This window comes from Phalacrocorax aristotelis, chromosome 2, assembly GCF_949628215.1.
Source record: "Phalacrocorax aristotelis chromosome 2, bGulAri2.1, whole genome shotgun sequence".
In the NCBI taxonomy this organism is placed as follows: Eukaryota; Metazoa; Chordata; class Aves; order Suliformes; family Phalacrocoracidae; genus Phalacrocorax; species Phalacrocorax aristotelis.
This window is the reverse complement of record NC_134277.1, coordinates 114509294-114528938: the sequence shown is the minus strand read 5'-3', so window position 1 is coordinate 114528938 and position 19645 is coordinate 114509294. Positions and strand designations below refer to the sequence as shown.

General features: G+C 39.8%; 1 protein-coding gene across 1 annotated transcript in view; it reads left to right on the top strand.

The window, feature by feature from the left end:
* Positions 1 to 19645, top strand: part of EMILIN2 (elastin microfibril interfacer 2) — a 38826-nt gene that overhangs the window by 9487 nt on the left and 9694 nt on the right. The window contains exons 3-6 of the mRNA XM_075084770.1: positions 5096 to 5271; positions 7844 to 9778; positions 15867 to 16199; positions 16769 to 16807. Coding sequence (XP_074940871.1) covers positions 5096 to 5271; positions 7844 to 9778; positions 15867 to 16199; positions 16769 to 16807 — 2483 coding nt within the window. The remainder of the gene's footprint in view (positions 1 to 5095; positions 5272 to 7843; positions 9779 to 15866; positions 16200 to 16768; positions 16808 to 19645) is intronic.

Sequence of the window (19645 nt, the reverse complement as noted above, 5' to 3'; positions counted from 1 at the left end):
CTGATTCTGCAGTCCCTTCCTCACAGGGAGGATGTGGTGGCACTTATCTTCTTGCATTTCCCAAAAGGCTGAATGTTAGTATCTAGTTACAGGACTGAGCCATATGTTTTCCCACCAATTTTGTCCAAATGTTTCTGATTTGTTTTATCACTATTAGGTGACATTCCAAATATCAGTGCTAACTGCTTCCTTCTGTGGTTCAGCACCATGAGAAAATTATCGCTCATTCCCTAGTCGAAATGTCTAGCATTTGCAGCAAACATGTATTTTTAATTAAGCATTTTCCCAAGAAAATACTTTTCTCTCAAAGAGGAGGAATATTTGAATGCTATTGCCACACTGTACAACTTTATTTCAGCTGTGAAATACTTAGATATTAAAAGTGGAGGATTTGCATTAGCGTTCTGAGTATGTTTTCTCATTTGATCAGCATGTTGAATTCATGGTGAAGGCAGTCGGCGTTGGTAGTTATAAGCCCGTTGTGGAGAGACTCCTATAAAACAGCTGTTCTTATTTTCTCTGTTGCAAGGAAAGATAAGACACTGTTGAACCCTTTCTAAAAGAATTATTGTAGTATTTAGCGCAAATCACCAAAAGGATATGACCATCATCTTGGGCTGGAAGACCACAAGAGGTTGGGGTGACTAGGTACGATAAATGCTGGTGTATTATATGTCACTTAACCACATAAGAATTTTTTTTTAATATCTTTGAGACTCTTGTAAAAATAATTGTGTTTATTAACACTTACTTGAATAGCAGAAATCCAAGTCAACTGGAGGAAGATTTAACCTTGTGCTATTCTTTAATTGCATTCCAGCATATGCAGGCATTAAAGCGGAGCCTCAATTCTTTAAGATACTTATGAAACTTTTGTGAACCCTTTTGACCAAATTGCCTCACTAGGTAACTGTGCAAAGATTCATACCTACAAGATAAAAGATGTGAAACTTGGGCATGTTATGTTCTGACAATGCAACTCTACCCAGCTGCTTGGAGAAGCAGCATTTCATCTCTCTGGCTACACTGAGTGCATTTTGCATGTTTTGTATCTTTGAGTTTGTATGTTTGCTGTCACTGTGAGTGAGCAATTGGATTCAGAATACTGCAAATGTAAATAAAGACATGTCTGATCTGTGTATTCTAGTAGCTCCCAGTCCTATGTCATTAAAATATGTGGAACCACAAATTATTCTCAGGATGCAGTCTCTAGCAGAAGGTTATGGTTTGTTTTGTTAGAACCGTAACCAAGAATATAATTGTGTTCAGTGCTGTTAGACTGTTGTGTCCTGGCAAAATCCTGGAAGTCTCCAGCTCCTCCACTGAAATCCACTGAGTGAGCAAAGTTCTGGCTTTAAAAAACTTGTTGTGTGGTTGAGAATCTCCCTTGGGCTGGCTGTGTGCTGGTGACTGGCATTTATCAGGGCATCTGGACGGTGCTGGCAGAGTGACACCATTCCTTCCATGGGCAACTTTAACAACTGTGTATGAAGCATATAATGGGTAGAGAAGCTGCAGCAATGAAGCTGAGGTTTTTAAGAAACTTCCATGTGACTGCATTCAAATTAGAAAAGTGTTAGGTTAAGTTCCTATTTCCTAGCCTTACACGACTAGCCTTGCTGAAGTAAATGGGACTAGCGGTGTGATTCATTCAGCTGGACTGGCGCTGTAGAGGAGCAATAGTTCTTGGTAAGTGAATCCCAGTTTAATTTCTGACCCATCCTTGAGTGTAGCCAAGTTGTTACCATAGTTCAAGATGTAAAACATGAAAGATGTTCTACATACAGATTTTGAAGCGTTTTGATACTACCTTATTTTTGCTGTAGGAGAATTGTAGTTTAGTATTCAGGTTACTCTGTATTTGATGTACCATAGCTGAAATCAAAACAGATCCAATTTGTGTATTTGCTTGAGCTCTCAGACTTGCAAGAATTTGTAAGGAATAGACTGCTGTGACATTGTAAAAGTGTAGGTACACAGTGTTTATATTTCATAATTTAGAATGGGAGGATTCTTCTGCATTTCAACTAATTTTTGTATTAAACCATATTAAAATATTTTATGCCCATTAGGATCATGAAACTATAAAATATAAAAGAGTGAGAATGTCAAATATGCTTATTTTTTATTTTTAAGATGGTGTTTGGAAAAATTTTATAATTTGCCCATATGAAAAATACTGCTTGGTTTCTTTAATTTATTTATATTCTTCTTTTGTATTTGGTTGTGTCTTGTGATTTGTCTGAATGGTGAAGTCATCTGAAGGTGTCGACATTGATGAACATGACTACAGAGAAGGTATACAAAGAGAAACTTGTCAAAAATATGATGGGAATGGCAGAAACGGTACAAGGAAAACCATCGTTCTGTAATTTGAGCAAAGTAGTGCACAATTTGCATGAAGGTGGTTCTTACTCCTTCTATAAAATTTGTTTCAGATGTATTCTTAAAACTGTTAGAGAAGTGTAATGATGTTTGAAGATAAACAAAATACTCTAATTTTCAGAAAGGAGTTCAGCCCTGAAACTATAGAGAGGAACACACACAAAGTTTGGAACCGTTAAGTGTTTTATGGAAATCAGAGAAAAGTATGTAGGACCATTTCCGGCATGTGAAAATTGATCTGGAAGTTCAAAGTTTGCGTTTCAGTAATGTGGTGGTTGTGAGAGAGGGTGTAATGACTCTCAAAACCACTTCAAAACACTAAAGCATCTAGCTAATCCTGTCACTCCTCTGACTCTGGCAGCTAGTTGGAAGGAAAGGAATCAAACCCAAATTACCTACACAAGATGTGGTTTAATACTTTAGATAAAGGAGAAGGAAGAGGAAGTTTCTGGGTGGCCGGGTTGTTGTCCTTCCCAGTGGTGCCCTCTGCATTGCACTCCTCTATTTAAGTTTTAAAGCACTTGACCTTGAGGGTGTCTGTACTTTACGTTTGTAAACAGGATTCAGCAGATGTTTCACTGAAAATTCTAAAAGAAATGATGAGCTGGAGTGCAGTCTGCAGCTGTTTCATATATGCTGTTGCGAAGGTAAAAAAGGGTTGGAAACCCACTCTGAGTTTACGTGCTCCAAGTCAGAATCTGAAAAGCTGACAGCCACAGCAAACCACTGCAGTTATAATTAGCTAACAGCCAGTGTTACAGCCTAGACTGCCCCTGCCTTCCCATGAAGATTCACAGGAGAAGGGAATCCAGAGACACCTACTGGAATAAACTACTCTTTGGCCCCAAAATAGTTGGAAAAAAAAATGATGTTGTCTCTAGTCAAAGTAACTTTTTCCCCTTAAATGAGAAGTCATAGGTAAAGCAATAATGTACAAGAATACTGAGCATTTCCCAAGTGCAAGAATTAGAATATATCGTGGCAGAATTGGGAAAGATATGGTTGGAAGAGAAAAAAATTAATAATTAGTAGTTAACATTTCGACACACCACCCGCCCCAAGTTTGCTAAGCAACTTACCAAAAAGGGACAGCAAATGGCTATCAGATGTGGGATGTTGTATTAAGATTACATCTCTGAAGGTGAAAGATGCTGAATAAAAAAACAATACAGAATTATTTCAGCAATTACTTGCATGCACGGCAGGAGAAGCTTTGAAAAGTAACAGTTAAACTCTTACTCTGTGACTTTCCATAGAAACTATTTTACAGATGGTGTAAGATTTAACGCTTTCCATTTGGTAGCTGATTACTGATTATTTTTAAACAATAAGGAATTTTGCATGTTAATACAAGACAAAGTTTAATGAAACATGTAGTTGATTGTGTGTGATAGCGTGGCTGCTTCTGGTGCCCATTCTGTACTGTATTCTCTGTGTCCCAAAATACACTCCTTATGAGCCCAGCCAGGCTATGAGTGAAATATGCCGCAGAGCTCCTCTTGAGTCCTTCACTGCTGTCCTGAATTTATTCTGCTGGTATTACTACTTCAGGGTCACCTCAGCTGTGAAGTGAGCCTGTTGTTCTTTAATGGATGCAAACTGTTCTAGTCTGAAATAATCATAAGAAAAAAAGATCTGAAAATGCCATAGGGAAGTTAGTAGTATGATACTAGTTTTAGTCAGAGAAAGGAATTCACTTGAGAAATTGGGGTAATTTTTTTGTTTCTTTGTGTTCCAAGTATACAAATTTATAGAGCTCAGGTAGCAAATCCCTGTTTTACTTATTTTCCTCATCTCTCAACTGGAAATCATTTGTACCTTAAATTGATTTAGTTTTTATAAAATAGCACAGCCTCTGCTTATGGTCTGGTGGGATACCATAGTGCCTGACCGCAGCTGAACATGTGGTACATGTACTGGAGAAAAGTTACAAAAGAAGTCTATGGTTAAAGAAGGTTGTACAAGCAGTATCAACCCATCATTTATTAACTTCTAAGTGATTAATGGGGAAACTTAAGGTTGTATGTACATAATGTGTGCATAGGTTTGTCTGCAAGACTCTCCTCAACATAACTAGTGAAGTAGGAAAGAGTTGATTCCTTCATTGATTGTAGCCTTTCATCTGACTCCTTCTTTCATGTCCTTATCTGACTCATGCTTTCAGCCTTTGTCCTTCCCTGGAATACTCCTCCTAGCTCTGACTGCTCTGTACATACAGATTCCGAGGAATGGTTTAAGTGGAGACTGTGGAAAGACAAGTGGGACAAAGCAGGCAGAGACATTTTTTGATGTCCAAAAGAGTTGCTGCCAGAGCAGCCCTGTGGGTGGGTTTGCAATGAAAAGCAGTTAGTTAGAGGAAAAAGGTTTTGGATTTATAGAGTTAATACACTGGTGGTCACTGTTAGTCTCAGCGGAGTCTGATGAGTTGAACCTTCACTTCCCACAATATCTTGTCCCTCTGCTTATACATGAAAGCTTCTGTTCTCTGGCCATATTTGCTCTCCCTGACATGACTGTGTTGAGTAGAAGTAACCTAGGCAGAATCATTTGTTCATGTGAGGTTTGAAGGAGAAAATGAATCAGGTGAAAGTAATTGATTTTCACTAGGAAAAAAAAAAACCAAAACCAAAAACCAAACAGCCCTGTTTTAGCTTTAATCTGAATAGCAGATTAGGTTATGGATTGTTTAAAATGCTTTCCGTTTTGGCAGATACCGAATGAGTTTCAGACCTCGGTACACAGTTGCGTATAAGACAGTAACAGAACTGGAATGGAGATGTTGTCCTGGGTACAAAGGGGAAGACTGCAGAGAAGGCCCGGCAGAAAAGCCAAGCACTGCTCGTCGTCCCACAACACCAGCAAAAGCTGTTGTCAAGAAAGGCTTGGGTAACTTTTTATTTGAATTTTGGTATGCATGATCATGTCTGGATTCTTGTTTTAAGTATAAGAACCATTATGGTTTCTGTTAAACTCAACTACTGGCAGGTACAACAGTCATATGGAAGACACTGCATGGTGGGAAAATAATAGCCAGGCAATAACGGTCTTGATACAGAGAATTTCCTGAAGAATAACGGAGTGGTGGCTGTAGAACACTGGCCATAAATGCCAGCTGGCTACTCAGTGTTCAGGAAAATCTTTGTGTTAAGGTTGGTTTTTTTGGTCAGAATTTACAGGGTTTTTTTGTTTTTTCTTCAATGGTCAGCAAACAAAGATATATTTGAGAGGAACTATTATTAAAACAATAAACTAATTATAATGATACGTAATGCTCCCTAGCAGTTTCACAGTATTTTGTTTGTTCACAGGTTTGTGGAGATTTTACAGATTTGTGTTAGATTAGCTGCCTTTATACTATGGGGTAAGGCAATGATAAGCCTTGATTTCTGAAAAAATATCTTAAAGAATGAATGATGTTTGTATAAGATACTGTCTTTTGAAAGGGTAAGAAGGAATGCTGTTACTGCAGTATTTCTGCATTAACAAAAAAAGATGAACAGATGTTTCCTTCTGAAGGACTTTTTCTCAACATCATTGGAGATCAGTATCATGTATAGTGCTTACTCAGATTTCCACTTCTGGCTTTTGTGTAGTGGAATGTATTAGGACTGAATACATGGTTTCAAACCAGCCCTATAAATCGTATACCTGCTTTAAAAATAAGCTTTTATAATATTGTTAGCCCACCTAAAGTATTATTTCCAAAAGATGATAATAAAACATGGTGATATATTTAAGTAAGTTGTACAGTGCTTATGTGTAGAGATTTTCTTTCTACTCTGGCCCTAAAAGAACTGTAATTCAAAGCAAAAATAGACTAGTGTGGATGTAATATCTACACTCTGTGTGTGCATACTTTTTTATTATTAAAGGAATTGGACACCCTGCCAGTCTTGAAGAGTACATTTGTGACTTCCTACTTTCTTCGTAATGTCATTAAGCTGAAGTCCAGTGCAAAACTAAGAAAAATTTCAATGGTGTGCCCTTCAGACCCTATCTCGTTGCTCTCCACTGTATATCCAGCATGCATAGCTTGGAACCAGTGCTAAAATTCTTTTGTCTGAAGATTTAACTGTTAACACCACTTGTCATCTGAAAAAGTTACTCTAATGCTAACAATTTGTGTGCCTATTTTTTGTCACGTTCATAGAAGTATATTTTCATCTTCACTTCTGCTTCTTAACTTTATTTACTTTTTTAATGTCTGCAATAGTAAGCTTTCACTGTGCAAAGGTCTTTGGATTATGCATTGTATAAAAGGTATCATACAAAATCCCAATTAGGATTTTACATGATGTATTTATAGAGTGTACCCCTCTGTGCATAATGGCAAAGACATATGGGAGTATGCAAATAAATATGGTTGTATGGATCTACACACTGAAGTGATATTAAATATTTGTTAAACTAAAACAATTGGTGGCTTAGCAGCAGGTTTCTAGCCTATTCTTCTTGTTCTGTCCCATCAGTAGCAGATACGGAAAATTGTTTATTCCCTACCAGTTAGCAGATATCTTTCAGAATATTACTCTTCATCCTCCTCTCCCCTAGCCTAAGTAACAAATTACTTTGACTTTTCCTGCAGTTAATACTGTCTTGACCTCTGATAACGTTTGTTTCTTTCTTCTGGATTTTCTGCAATTGTTACACATTTTGCTTGAAACTGAACATCCAGAATTGTACATGGCTCTGCGAATGAGATTGACAAGTGAATTGGAAGGATGGTTTCAGATCCATTAATAGATTTGTGCTAGGTAAAAAGGAGACTGTAGCTAAAAGCCTGCTTTTACTTTTTTTCATTCAGTGAAGATAATACTGGTGTTATTTTAACCTAAAGATTTTGGATGTATAAAGCTTATGCTTTTATACTCATTTTTATTGCCTACTTAAATAGGTGGCACCTAATTAAGTATTTTTGAAGCAAGTGTGATAACTGGAATATCTTGCAGAACCCCTTCCAGTATATGCATTTGGACCCTAGTTCAGCAAAATACTGGAGCACAAACACACTTTAAGCACATAAATTATTGCCACTTAAGTTTTCAATGGGAATTCAGGAGCAGCACCTCCCAAATTATTATTATAGGAGATGTAGTGGCTCTAAGGTGATTGCGTTGTGAAGTGAATGGATCTATAATGGGCTGCTATATATGCTGTAGCTTAGATTCATTGCTGAACAAGAAGGGGGAGTTCTGGTTGCTAATTTATTTATTTATTGTCATTGTATCATTGTATCTTGGCAGAAATTGGTCAACATGCCAAAACCTTTAGTTTGGAGCATTTTGATAACATTTTACTTATAAACTACTGAAAACAAGAACAGAAAAGGGAAAAAGCATTATGCAATTTAAATCATTTATTTGGCTTTAAAGGAAAGTGAAATTAGCCTCAGCTGATTAAAACAGATACCACTGGGAATACTTACATCCAGACTTTGTCTGTTTTTGTCATGAAATAGATGCAGAACCAACAGAAGTGCCGGAACCTCCACCATATGAGAAGAGAATGCAGTTTTTTGAGGACGAATTATTTAGACTTACACGGTCAGTGCTTGAACTTCAGTCCTCCGTGGCAGGTGTGAATGAAAACCTAAAGCTGACTGTCCAAGAAGATGCTAGTAAGATGTTGGTCACTTGGCTGAACAACCTTTATGACCGCCCAGAGCCTGATAGTGCGGTTGGTGGTGAAACAGACACTATTCATCTGCCTGGACTCCTCAGCAATAAAGATCAAAAAGACCCCTTTATTGATTTTGAAATGGAGGATATAAAGTCTGAGCTAGCTGAGGTCAAAGAAGCTTTGAAGATGAGGAATGACAAGCTGGAGGAACTGAATGGAAAAGTAAAAGGCTATGAAGGACAATTAAAACAACTGCAGGAGGCTGCACAAGGACCTATAATAACAATGCCCAGTGACAATATATATCGGGATTATATAGACTCAAAATTTGAGTCCCTCAGACAGGAAGTACTGGAAGGCTTTGAAAAGAAAATGGCAGATCTGAAGAACTCCTGTGAATACAAACTACAGGATATCCAACAGCAGTGTGATGACAATGAAAACAACTGTTTAGGAATAATTGATGTTATAAGAGGAAAAGAGAATGACTTGAGGAAAGAAATAAATACTCTCCGAACTCAGATTCCATCAAACAAATCCAGTTGTTGCAAGGAGGGTGAGAAAAATGACTTTGACCAACAGATAAAAGATTTAGATAGGAAGATTGACAGAGTTGTGGAAGCACACAGGATCTTGAACGTCAGAATAGATAATGAAATCAGTCGATTGTCAACTCCAGATCTAGAAGACATGTTTGGTGAGAGGTTGGAGGAGCTAGAGGCGAGGATGAATGTTACAGAACGAAATGCTGAAGAGCATTGCTTTTACGTTGAGGAAACTCTCCGCAATGCTATAGCTACTGAGGTAGATGAATTGAGAGACTTGTTTGATCAAAAGCTGCGGGCACTAGAAGACAGGCTAGGTGGCACTATTTTAGAGATAGCTAACACCACAGACCCGGATGGGATGTTTATTAATCCTGGGCCCGTCTTGCCCAGTGATGGAGGATTTGCAAATGAGCAATTTACAGCAGAGATTAATTTCCTGAAGAACAAACTACTGTCACTTGAACACCTCTGTGGGCAGAAATGTCAGCCTGCACCACAAGGTATGGAGAACCTTCAGAAAGAGCTAGAAAATTGTAACGACAAATTCAATCACTTGCTTGTGAAAACAGAGGACAACTCTCTTCTCCTGCAGTCTCTGAATAGCTCTTTTAATGAGAAACTCAACTTAATTAAGGGTAACCAACGTGACATCCAGAAAATGCAGAGAGATGTACGTGTATTCCGGTATAGTCTAAATGTCATGGATAAAGATATGAAGAATCTTCAAGACGGCTTGAGTAGCTGCAAGGAGCAGCTTCTGGGTGTCAATTCTACCTGTAGAAAAACACAAAGAGGTGTCTTCCGAAAAATCGATCAAATGCAGAGGACATTTGCGAATCAGACTGCTCATCCCAGCGATAATTGCTGTGGTGAAGTGAAAGAGAAACTAGAACAACTGAATGACCGTATCCTGAATGATCTTAGCAAGTGCAAAGAAAAGACCCAAGGTATCCAGGAGGGCGTTTCGGATGTCGAGAGCAGAGTCTCACGTGTTGAAAAAGTTTGCGGCAAGCTGGACTCTGTTTCAGGTAGCTTGCAGAAGATCAAAGAAGGTCTGAATAAGCATGTGAGCAGCTTATGGAACTGCCTCCGTGAAATGAATGGAACTATAGCATCTCATTCCACTGATATTTCTGGCCTCAAAAATTCTGTCCAACAGTTTTATAGTCGGGTCTCCAAAATCACCACGGACATTGAAGGCGTGCTGAAATCTCAGTCTGACACAAGTAAGTTTTTTTGCCTTTTTAAATTCTTTTTTTGTTTGGTTTTTTTTTTTTTTTCCAACTGGCTTCCTTTTCTGAATCATTTATAAGGGAACTAAAAATGAGAGGAAAAGTTTAATGTTACACAATTTCTAATTTGTTTTTACAGTGACTCTAATTTTGGCTCTCTGCTCTAGAACACCATAGAGGACTTACAGTGCTTTTAAACATATTCCCAGAACAAAAAAACCCAGTTATTTTATATGCTTTTATGTTTACTTTGAGACAGAATAAAGCGAGTGGGAAAACTAATATTTTTGGATAGTGAGTTTAAAGTGAGTTTTAAGTAATAATTATCTGTGGGTGTTATTCCAGTTCATTTGATTTGACTTTTTGTTTTGTTTTGTTTATTTTGTTGGGTGAGATTATTCTTGATTCCTTGGGGGAAATTGAAAAGTAAATGGAGAAAACTGAAGTCAAAGGAATTAAAATTTATGATAAGAAAGATTCCCTTCAGGTTTTATTCTTAGCATGAGGTAATGTTTATAATTCAGCACCATCTCTTTGATTTAGGAATTTCGCAAACAAGCACTGGCATATCGTGGTGTGGCAATGTAAGACTTCTGCTTCATAGCTCTCCCAGAAGTTTGCATTCCCACAACGTAGCTGGCAAGTTGGCAAGAGGTGCACACCCCAGCTGGCAGTGTGTTCACACCTCAGCTGCTTCTGTTAGTAGTCCAACATGTTAGCACAAATCTAGCTCCATAGATGGTTTAAAGTTTGCGTTAGAGTGGCTGAGAAGCAGAGGCACATTCCCTTTGGCTCAAAATGCTGTGAAATGGTAACCTCAGCATGTTGGTGAACCTTGCCATGAAGGTTTAGAGACCTTGCCGAATGCCGCTCAGTTCCCTCTGCAGCTCTTGCTTCAAATTTCAGCAATGGATTGTTTTTCTGAGAGAGTCAAAGTTTACAAAAGGAAGCTGAGTTCCTGTTTCTGTTAGCATGATGCAAAAACTTAGGACTTGGAGACCGCTTTGACACTGCACTTTTCAGTTGTTTGATGCTTCTGGTTTTAATTCTGTGCACGTATAAGATAAATAAGATTTCTGTGACTGGCCTTAAATCAGAAGAAGAGGTGCTGAGGGAAGAGCCTGTGGGCTGTTGCAGGTGATGGTTGTTGGGGGAGATCAGATGCAGGACTGAGTGCTCTTGGATGAATGGACAAGTTGTGCTTCATGAAGGGTCTGAAAGATATTTCTTCAGGAAAGAATATCCTTCTCACTCCAAGGCAGAGAGACTTGCGAAAGCCTGTGATGGATGTGTTTCTTTAGAGTGTTTAATTGTTTAAAACCAAATGTATTGCAGTACTTGACACAAAAATCCTTCTGAGGCAAGAAGCTCTTGTGTGAAATTAAAAAACCCCTTTCTCTTCCTTTAAAGGAAGAAGTGAGAGGGAATGTGGGGGATTGTAATTCTCAGATAATTCTTTTGGTGAAATCTTAACTTAAATTCAACAGGGTTAGGACCTTCATCCCTAGATCTTGCAGAAGCAGACATGGTCCCCATTAAAATGCAGTATGATGTATCTGTGTAATCCTATTTCTCATCCATCTTGCCCAAAATAAATTTGCACTAGGGACCAACATTGGAGAAAGGTCCAAGATACACACAGTAATCTTTCTTCTGCTGTTTAAAGCAAGTCTTTGAGCAGCCTCATGGGTTGCGTTTATCAGCCCCTATTACAATGCTGCAAAGCATTAAAAAGCCTCAGCACCTCCAGTTTTCCATAAAATACTGCCATTTCAGGGCAGAGCTCTCCATCCACCTTTGGGTGTTAAGAGCCTGTGGAAGGATGCTGCTGCTGGCTCTGGGGTGCAGGCTCTCTGAGCATCCCTCGCTGCTACAAGGTGCCTCTGGCCTCGGAAGGATTTACAAAGCACAGGCTTCAGCTGCATAATGTTTCCAATTACAATAACACTCTCTGGCACAGCAGTCCAAGTAGTTTTGATGGCTGGAGTTGCAGAAAGATTTTGGCAAAAGAGCCTTTTTTGGAAGTAGTTTGGGAACCCTGTTACATGAGTTGAGGTATGGCTTTAACTATTCTTACATTCATGATCTGCAGCATTGTCTCTGATACCGATGTTATTTGAAAGGAAGACTGTCAGTCCTGGCTGTAGATTGATGTAGAATTTCTTATGCACTATTTGCCAGCGTACGTAGCATTAAAATGATGTAATTTGACTTCAGAAGGGCTGAAATAGAAACAAGTTGTTACTAATGACAGTCGTTGAGGGCAGTAAGGCAAGGATACGTTGCAAGAAATAAAACACAAAACCTTATCAAGCAGTGTAAGCCCAGCGCACTGTAAACCTGAGCAAAGTCAAATGACCCTGATCTTAGGAATATGGCTGAGTTTTCTTCCAAATTTTTTATTAAGGGGTTTTAAGTCCCTCAGTCCAAACTAACAAGCCAGGTTAATGAATGATTGTACGTCAGATATGGACCCAGAGGCCAGAAATCTAGTTAATTTGTTAGAATTTGTGGTGAAGGTAGTACGGCATCCTGCTGTACACAAGGTGGTGGTGGCGGCAGGCAGTGGTCTGCTCTAAGCATGTAGGGGACCATGCACAATGTGCTCACCAAGGTAATGCAATCCAGCAGCTCTTCATGCACATTAAATGGTGACTGCCCCCAGCTCCACGTCTCGAGGGTTAAGTTGTTTGTATTGCACTCCATGGCTCTTTGCAGGCAGGTTTGCTCTTCAAATGGCGGGAAACTACAAGCCTTGTTAAAGTTAGTGGTATCTTTTAACTTAACTGCCTATTCATATAGATTCATGAAGTTTTCCAGGAATCAGAAGTGTGGTCTTGCAGCCCAATACTGTGCTGGGAGTGCAGATTGCTTTGGTTATGGTTATTTGACCTGAACTGCTATTCCTCTGGTAATTGCCTCTGTAGCAGGGTTTTGAAAGCAACAGCAAAATGTTGTCTGCTGAAGACATGGTCAAAGAAAGCAAATGTATGCTCTGCATTACAGCATCAATAAAGGGCAACATAAAATCTCAGTGTTATAGTGCAAATAGTCATACAGTTGATTCCTCTAGGCTCCCTGTGAGCTTGTGCAAAATGGTACTTTGTAACTTAATGGGTATCTGTGAGAAAATTCAAGTCAGGTCTTCTTGGCTTCTTGTGAATGCAGTCACAGACTCCTTTACTCCCTAGTTTGTTTTATGTGCTTTGTTTCTCTGTGTTTTGGGGGCTGAGAAGAGCATGGTTGGGGCAGAACAATGCTAGACACATGCATCCTCAAGATCCAGCAGCCTCATGCACCCAGGTTGCTGCTCATCTTCCTTCCCAGCAAATAATTCCTCCTTCAGTGAAGTAAACTGGAGGTTAAAGCTGCCTGGCTGACCAAACTGAATAAAATAAAATAATTTTAAGAGGGGGATGGGAACAAACGCATTCTTATTTTCAACCAAGGTGGGAAACCTTTCCTTCTGTTCCGGTTGCGGATGGGCATCTGCAAGCAGAAGCTGTTGTGTGACATGGTAACCGAGTTGTCACTTACACCAGTGATGACAACTGGAGCAGCAAGGACATTGCTGCTGAGGACAGTGTGACTGCTCTCAGCTGTGTAATGATCTCTTTGCCTTCCCAGATAGATGGGAAGATGATGGGGAAGATTTCTGTTTTGTCCGTGGCAAAGCTTAAGCAGGTCCAGCTAGATTCACCCCAGCCTTTGTCAGGGTTTCATTTTCTCATTGCCTTGTGAATTGAAAACATGTGTTATGGAATTCTGCATCAGGATAGGGTGGCTCCAGTGTTATCACCTTTATTTAGTGATTTTTTAATACTTTGTCTTGCTAAGATGCATCTCAGTAGAAGAGGCCAAAAAGGTTGGCAAAGATGGTGGACCAGATCCCTCTCAACCCACACATATCTCATCACTGATGCTTTAAGTTGAGCTTTAGGCAGATAATTTTTTATTTAGCTTTATGGACATGTAGTTGAGTAATTCTGAATATTGCAATATTGGTGTGCATGCAAGCAAGCAGTTTGCACAGGATATGGGATTTGAGCTGTTGATTGTTATTTAAAGGTTTAGAAAAGCTAGCAGAGAAATGTATTGATTTTCCTTTTGTCAGCCCAAGTCATTGTCTTACTAAAGCTTGGCTTAATTGACTAGAGAAATGGCAAGTACGTGTATCCCAAGGTAAAGTATTTTGTCAACTTGTGTTTTGAGTTAGGTTAACCTGAAGATCTTAGTTGAAGGTCTAAATCTATGCCACTGTGGACTGAAGATGTCTCACCAAGTTAACAACTCTCTTAAATAATTCGCTTTGATATTTTAAGCCTTTTTTAAAAAAAAAATTTAAAGATTTTTTTTATCCTGGGATTTTTATGAATATAATTTTAATCTGTATAAAGTGAACGTTTCACTCAATGTTTCACTCCTTAGTCCTCTGCCTTGTGGATAGAGTTACCAAGTAAGCTTCAGTCCAGCTTTGTGGTGCATTGCTTGTGTAAGTTTCAATTCTCATGACAGTTAAATTCAGCCAGCAGAGCTCAGGAAGAGCCTAAAAATGAATGCAGGTGGTGCGAGACTATGACTTCAGACAGCCTCTCGGTACTCTTGAAGGCTTATGTGGACTTTTTATGAGGCTGAAAACAAGAAACGAGATTGACAAGGGTAAAGTGCAGGTGTTGATTAGTCACGAAACAGCACATGGGTTGCCAGCGACACCGTCTGGACCCCAGCCGTGCGTCACAGACAACACCTGCATGACTGTGATTTTGTGACTTGGTTGTAAGCTCTCACCCAAATGCGCAGGGTAAGGCCTTCCTGGGGGTCCCCAGCTGTGCAGCAGAGCCAGAGGAAGTCTCACACCACACCTTCTTCTAGGCACAGCCATTTGGTTTAGCCCTGGCCTCTGATGACTTTACCCAGGCTGGTTTTGGACCGTGATGAATTGAAGTGCATTTTTCTGACCACTGACACCTCAGAATGATGGGTCTCCACTGTGGGCCGTAGTAAGCATCTCTGGTGTAACAAGTTGCATCAGATAAATTTTCAAGGGGATGTTTGTCCATTTCCCCCGAAACTCACTTCCATTCCTGCACCTAAAGCCACGCATTAGTCTGAAAATGCAACCAAAATAACCAATGCTAATGTTTAATTTAGAATGAAATTCTAATTATTCTGTGTAAAAGCTATCATTGCATCTGCTGAAATGTACACCACATTTGTAAATTCCCATTCTTAATGTACATGTAATTCAGCTTCATTCTTGGGAGGACGTTGCATCCTTAAATGTCACCTAGGACTTCATTTTTATGAATAAGCCATAATTCCTATAAAGGGCTTAGAACTGGACCAGATACACAAACGTAACCATGTCAGCGCTGTTCAGCCCTGATGTCATATGTGTTGGCCGCCCTACTGGAAAAGTCTATTAATGGTATCTCTTTAAACAATAAAGGCTTTTCTGGTAGATTATATCCTAGGGTTCTGCCTTAGTAATCAGAAAATATTAGTAATGGGAGTACTTGGAATTTTAAGTTTGTTGCTTTTCGAAGTAGGGAAAAAAATCTGTAAGTCAGTGTGCATTTACTCAGTTTTTTTGCTGTGGATACTTTTCTTTATGGTAGTGCTAAAGGGTCAGTCTTGTGCTAGGTGTTGTGTGAGTACAGAGGTGAAAATAGGAGCGATGGGTGGGAGGTGTTTAGGAGACCTGACGTGAAGGTGGAGAGAGAGCACGCAGTGGAGATGGAGGCATTGGTGGGAATAGGTGCGATACACAGCCCGCTTGGTGCAGAAAGTCAAAGCTGGACTAGTGGGTGAATGTTCACGGGTTATTTGACTGCTGCTCGTCCTGTCTCCAAGCTGTCTTCATTCCTTTCCCTGAGTCACAGGCTGGGAAAGAGGGGAGTCTGTAGTACTGCGAGAGAGGAACAGAGTTTTGCCAAGTGCAGTCTTGGGTCTGAGGGGAAAGGTGGCCTCAGATTGAGTCCTGTTTTATTTTAAAGTACATTTTTTTACAAAAATAGGCAATTTTATATACTATTTTAGGCTAATAATTCTATATCTTTCTTCTTCTCTCATCATTTCAAAGGGCGATCAGAAGTACCACGGCAGCCGTTGCCACCGAGACCACCCCTGCAGCCCCAACCTGGCATACCCCTGCTGCCATCATGGCCGAGGATACAACCCCCGCGACAGAGGACCCCCGTCCAGCCACCACAGCTGAGACCTCCTCCACACCCAGCACTGCCGGGGTCAGGAGTTGTGCCTTTTCAGCCTGGAACAACCGGGATCATCTTGGAGACTGGAGAGGCGGGGCCTCCTGGCACTGTTTTAATGTCAGGAAGAGGGCGGCTTAGAAGTGTGGATGGTCAGGCTGGTCAAAGTACCATGCCCATTGCTGAAGGCTACGCTGGAGCACCAGGTGAGAGAACCAAACTAATAGTGAAGTACCCCCGTCCGAGTGCAATGGACGTGCCAGGTCTTGCTAGAGGAGTAACACTGAGATACGCTGCGCTTTACCAGCCACCTTTCAGCCTTTTGTGGACACCCATTATAGCATTTGCTGTCGGGAATGGGCTTGCAGCAGAGATGATTTGTGAACGGGCCTTTGCAGCTTCCAGCTGGCTACAGAAGTAGGGGAAACACATTTAGTGCCAGTTTTGTTGTCTTTGCCAAGGCTGCACAAAGCATGACGTGAACGGGGCTGCTGTAAAACCTGTGGTAACTACAGCGGTCTTTGCCGCTAGGGAAGTTTAAATTATTTTTTTCTTGCCATAGTCCTTGCAGTGGATTTAGTACTTTGTAGTAAGGTTTTGGTTTTCTTTGCCATGACCACCCCAATTTAACAATAATTGATCATTTCATAGGAGATGCTATTTGGTAGCTATTTTTGTTCAGTAGCAAAGGATGCTTTTTAGAAGACTGCAGTGATATTTTGTCATAATGTATTCCATTATGTACTGTGTCACATGTACTACTTTTCCTTTTTAGGATATCCAAAGTTATCTCCTCCTACCACAGACTCGCAAGGTAAGGCAGTTGTTTCCTAGAAATTCTTTACACAGGTATTTAATGTTTATTTCAGTCCTGGAAAGTCTCGGTTGAGAGAACAAAGTGTTGATTTTTAGTATTTAAGTTTAGCATTGAGGAAATTCTGTCACATTTTTGCTATACCTAAGCATTAAAACATAAACTACATCCTTTGAAAAATAGTTCATTTTGGGTTATTGTTACTTACTTCACTGTTTTTTTTTAAATACAAAGGGGTTTCTATTTCCTAGCAAATGTCAGTACTGACCTTTTTTCTTCTTTTAAATGAGAAAATACATAATTCTTTCTATTTTAATATTTCTTTAATAAGATACTAGTAAGGCCAAGACTAAGATCTTGAAGCACTGTTAGTATCTGAGCTAGCATATGAGTTGGTCCTCCTCATGGGAGAGTTTCTGGCTCTGGTAGAATCACAAGGGCTCGTGTTCCAGACTTCAGTGAAAGCAGCAGTGCCGCCACTGACAACCACAGTTTAAAAACATTCAAAATGCAGTTTTCTTGGTTTGGTGGTCTTTTACTTTTTGTAATTATTAATATCACCATTCCTTTATGCACTTGTATGATAAACAGGTATAAATCTTGTGTGGGACATGCTAGTTGACCTTGATAAATACGTTGATTGGGTGCTGCCTGCCCTACAACCTCATACTCAAGATGATATCAGACCCTCGGGAATGGTATCCTGGATCAAAGTGAATATTCCCACACCCTCTTCAAAAAGAATTATTTCATCTAAATTTATTTGAGGAAATATGAGAAATAGATTAAAATGAAACATTAGAGCTTTATGGCATCTAAAATTCTACCCATGGGACTTAGTTTGATGTCCCTAATAAAATCACAGATACCCATCCTGAAGACTGGTGTGAGGACTGACAGAGGGAGTTGTAAAGAGGTTCACACTGTAATTCTGATATTTATACTTTCTAATTAAAAATCTGTCATAGCATTAAAGCAATCTTTTTTGCATTTGAGATTGTGGTGGTAAGAACAAGCAGCAATAGATGAGGCTGCTGGAAGAGGATGAGAAGTAAACAAATGTTCATTTATCTTCATGCCAGCAAAGCCAAGATAGATGTCTAGATTTCTGTGATAAATGGATTTCCTGGGGGTTTTCTTCCACTTTGTACAGTCTATTGCCATTTATAGCCAGCAGTATTTTAATAAGTTTATGCTAAAACTGTGAAACGGTAGGTGAATGTTAAAAGTGTTGAAAAGGCAGGGTGTGGCAGGTAGCGCACCTGTTTGCTGCTTGGTGGAACATGTTGCAAGACACGTTATTACCCTGGGATCCAGAGAGAGGTAGGCTTGACCAAGGAGTTCCTTTTCCTGATCCATGTCCCTGAAGACCTATCTAAATATAAGATACACCTGCTGATCTGTCCTTTAACTTCCCCCAAAATGCCTTGCGAATCCCAATGGTAGGTAAAGTCATAGAAAAGAGAGAGGTAAGCATGGTGCAAATAGCTAATAGCTTTCTGTGGAGTGAGAGCATTTACATCCACTGTCCCTAATTTGTCAATGTCTGCTTATAAACAGCAAAGAAAGAGCATTCTGGGGCAGAATCCAGCAGTCAACAGTGTTGTGGAAATTAACAGCTGCGTAAGGGAAGATTTTTGGCTTATTGGAGGAGGAACTTAATGCTTAAATAAGGCATCAGGGAATTCTTAATATCTGATTTGTGCAGGGCCACAGTTTATGATGTCTTTGCCAGTCTTCACCCAGTACATTTTGTGGTACTGAACTTCAAAACTGAAAGGAGAGCAGACCTCCTTGTACTAGAATTCATGAAATAGGAAGTTTGTACTATTAAATTGGCCTTTTGAGTACTCCCTTTCATTGCTGTTTCTGAATAGCTTCTGTTATATAAAAGCACTGCGCAGGAAGAAGTTGAGGGCTCCGATTCTGTCCTCTGAGATTAAACTAGCCCACTTTAGCACTCTTCTTGAATGCTGAGGCACAATTTGCATACATTCAATGCCGAAGTATTTCTTGAGTCTTTCAGATTCAATAGCTATCTGTTTGCATGCATCTCACAATATAATGTTGTAGGTGAAGATCTTCAAGGTCTTACAAGTATTAATGGAAGAGTATAAGGTACAATATTACATATTAGGTCTGTTTTCACAGGCAAGGAGTTTATGACAAAGGTGAGTTAAGTGTCAGGACCTAAGTGCATCCACTTAGTCCCTTTTGATACAGAAAGAGTTGAACCAGTTGTTATTTAAAGAAACACCAGCAGCAAATGTTATTGAAGCATGGCAGTTCTACAGTTATGAGAGTTTTTGTTTGCTGGGTCAAAGAAAATTGCAGAGGCAGAGTAATGAATTGGCTGATGAACTGGTCTGGGAACTGATGAGAAAATGCTTGTAAGGTCCCAGGTCACACAGCTAGGCAAGGACAGAGCCAAGAAGAGGATTTGGACGTTCTGATCAGCATACAGAGGGTCACAGTGAAAAAAATTCACTGAAAGCACAAATTGCCTTCCCCACCCTCCCCCTTCATGCAGTCTGCAGTGTTGCTTGTGTCCTTAACCCTGCAGCTCCAATGAAGGGTGGTTGCTCCTCTCTAAAAGAAACTCGTTGTACAATGTCATAAAGAAAACAGCTGAGCTAGTGAGCCCTACCGCTGTGCTAACGTGGCTGTATGTATCTGTGCAGATGAAGGGCTAATTTTGGTTTGGGCTTTTTAATTCTTTCTATTTGTCTGATACTCAATCATTTTTACTTTCTCCATGTGACTCTGAGCAGCAAGCCTGTAGGACACATTTCAAATATAAAGGCACAATGTGATTGTAATGCAAGATTTATGTTGTTG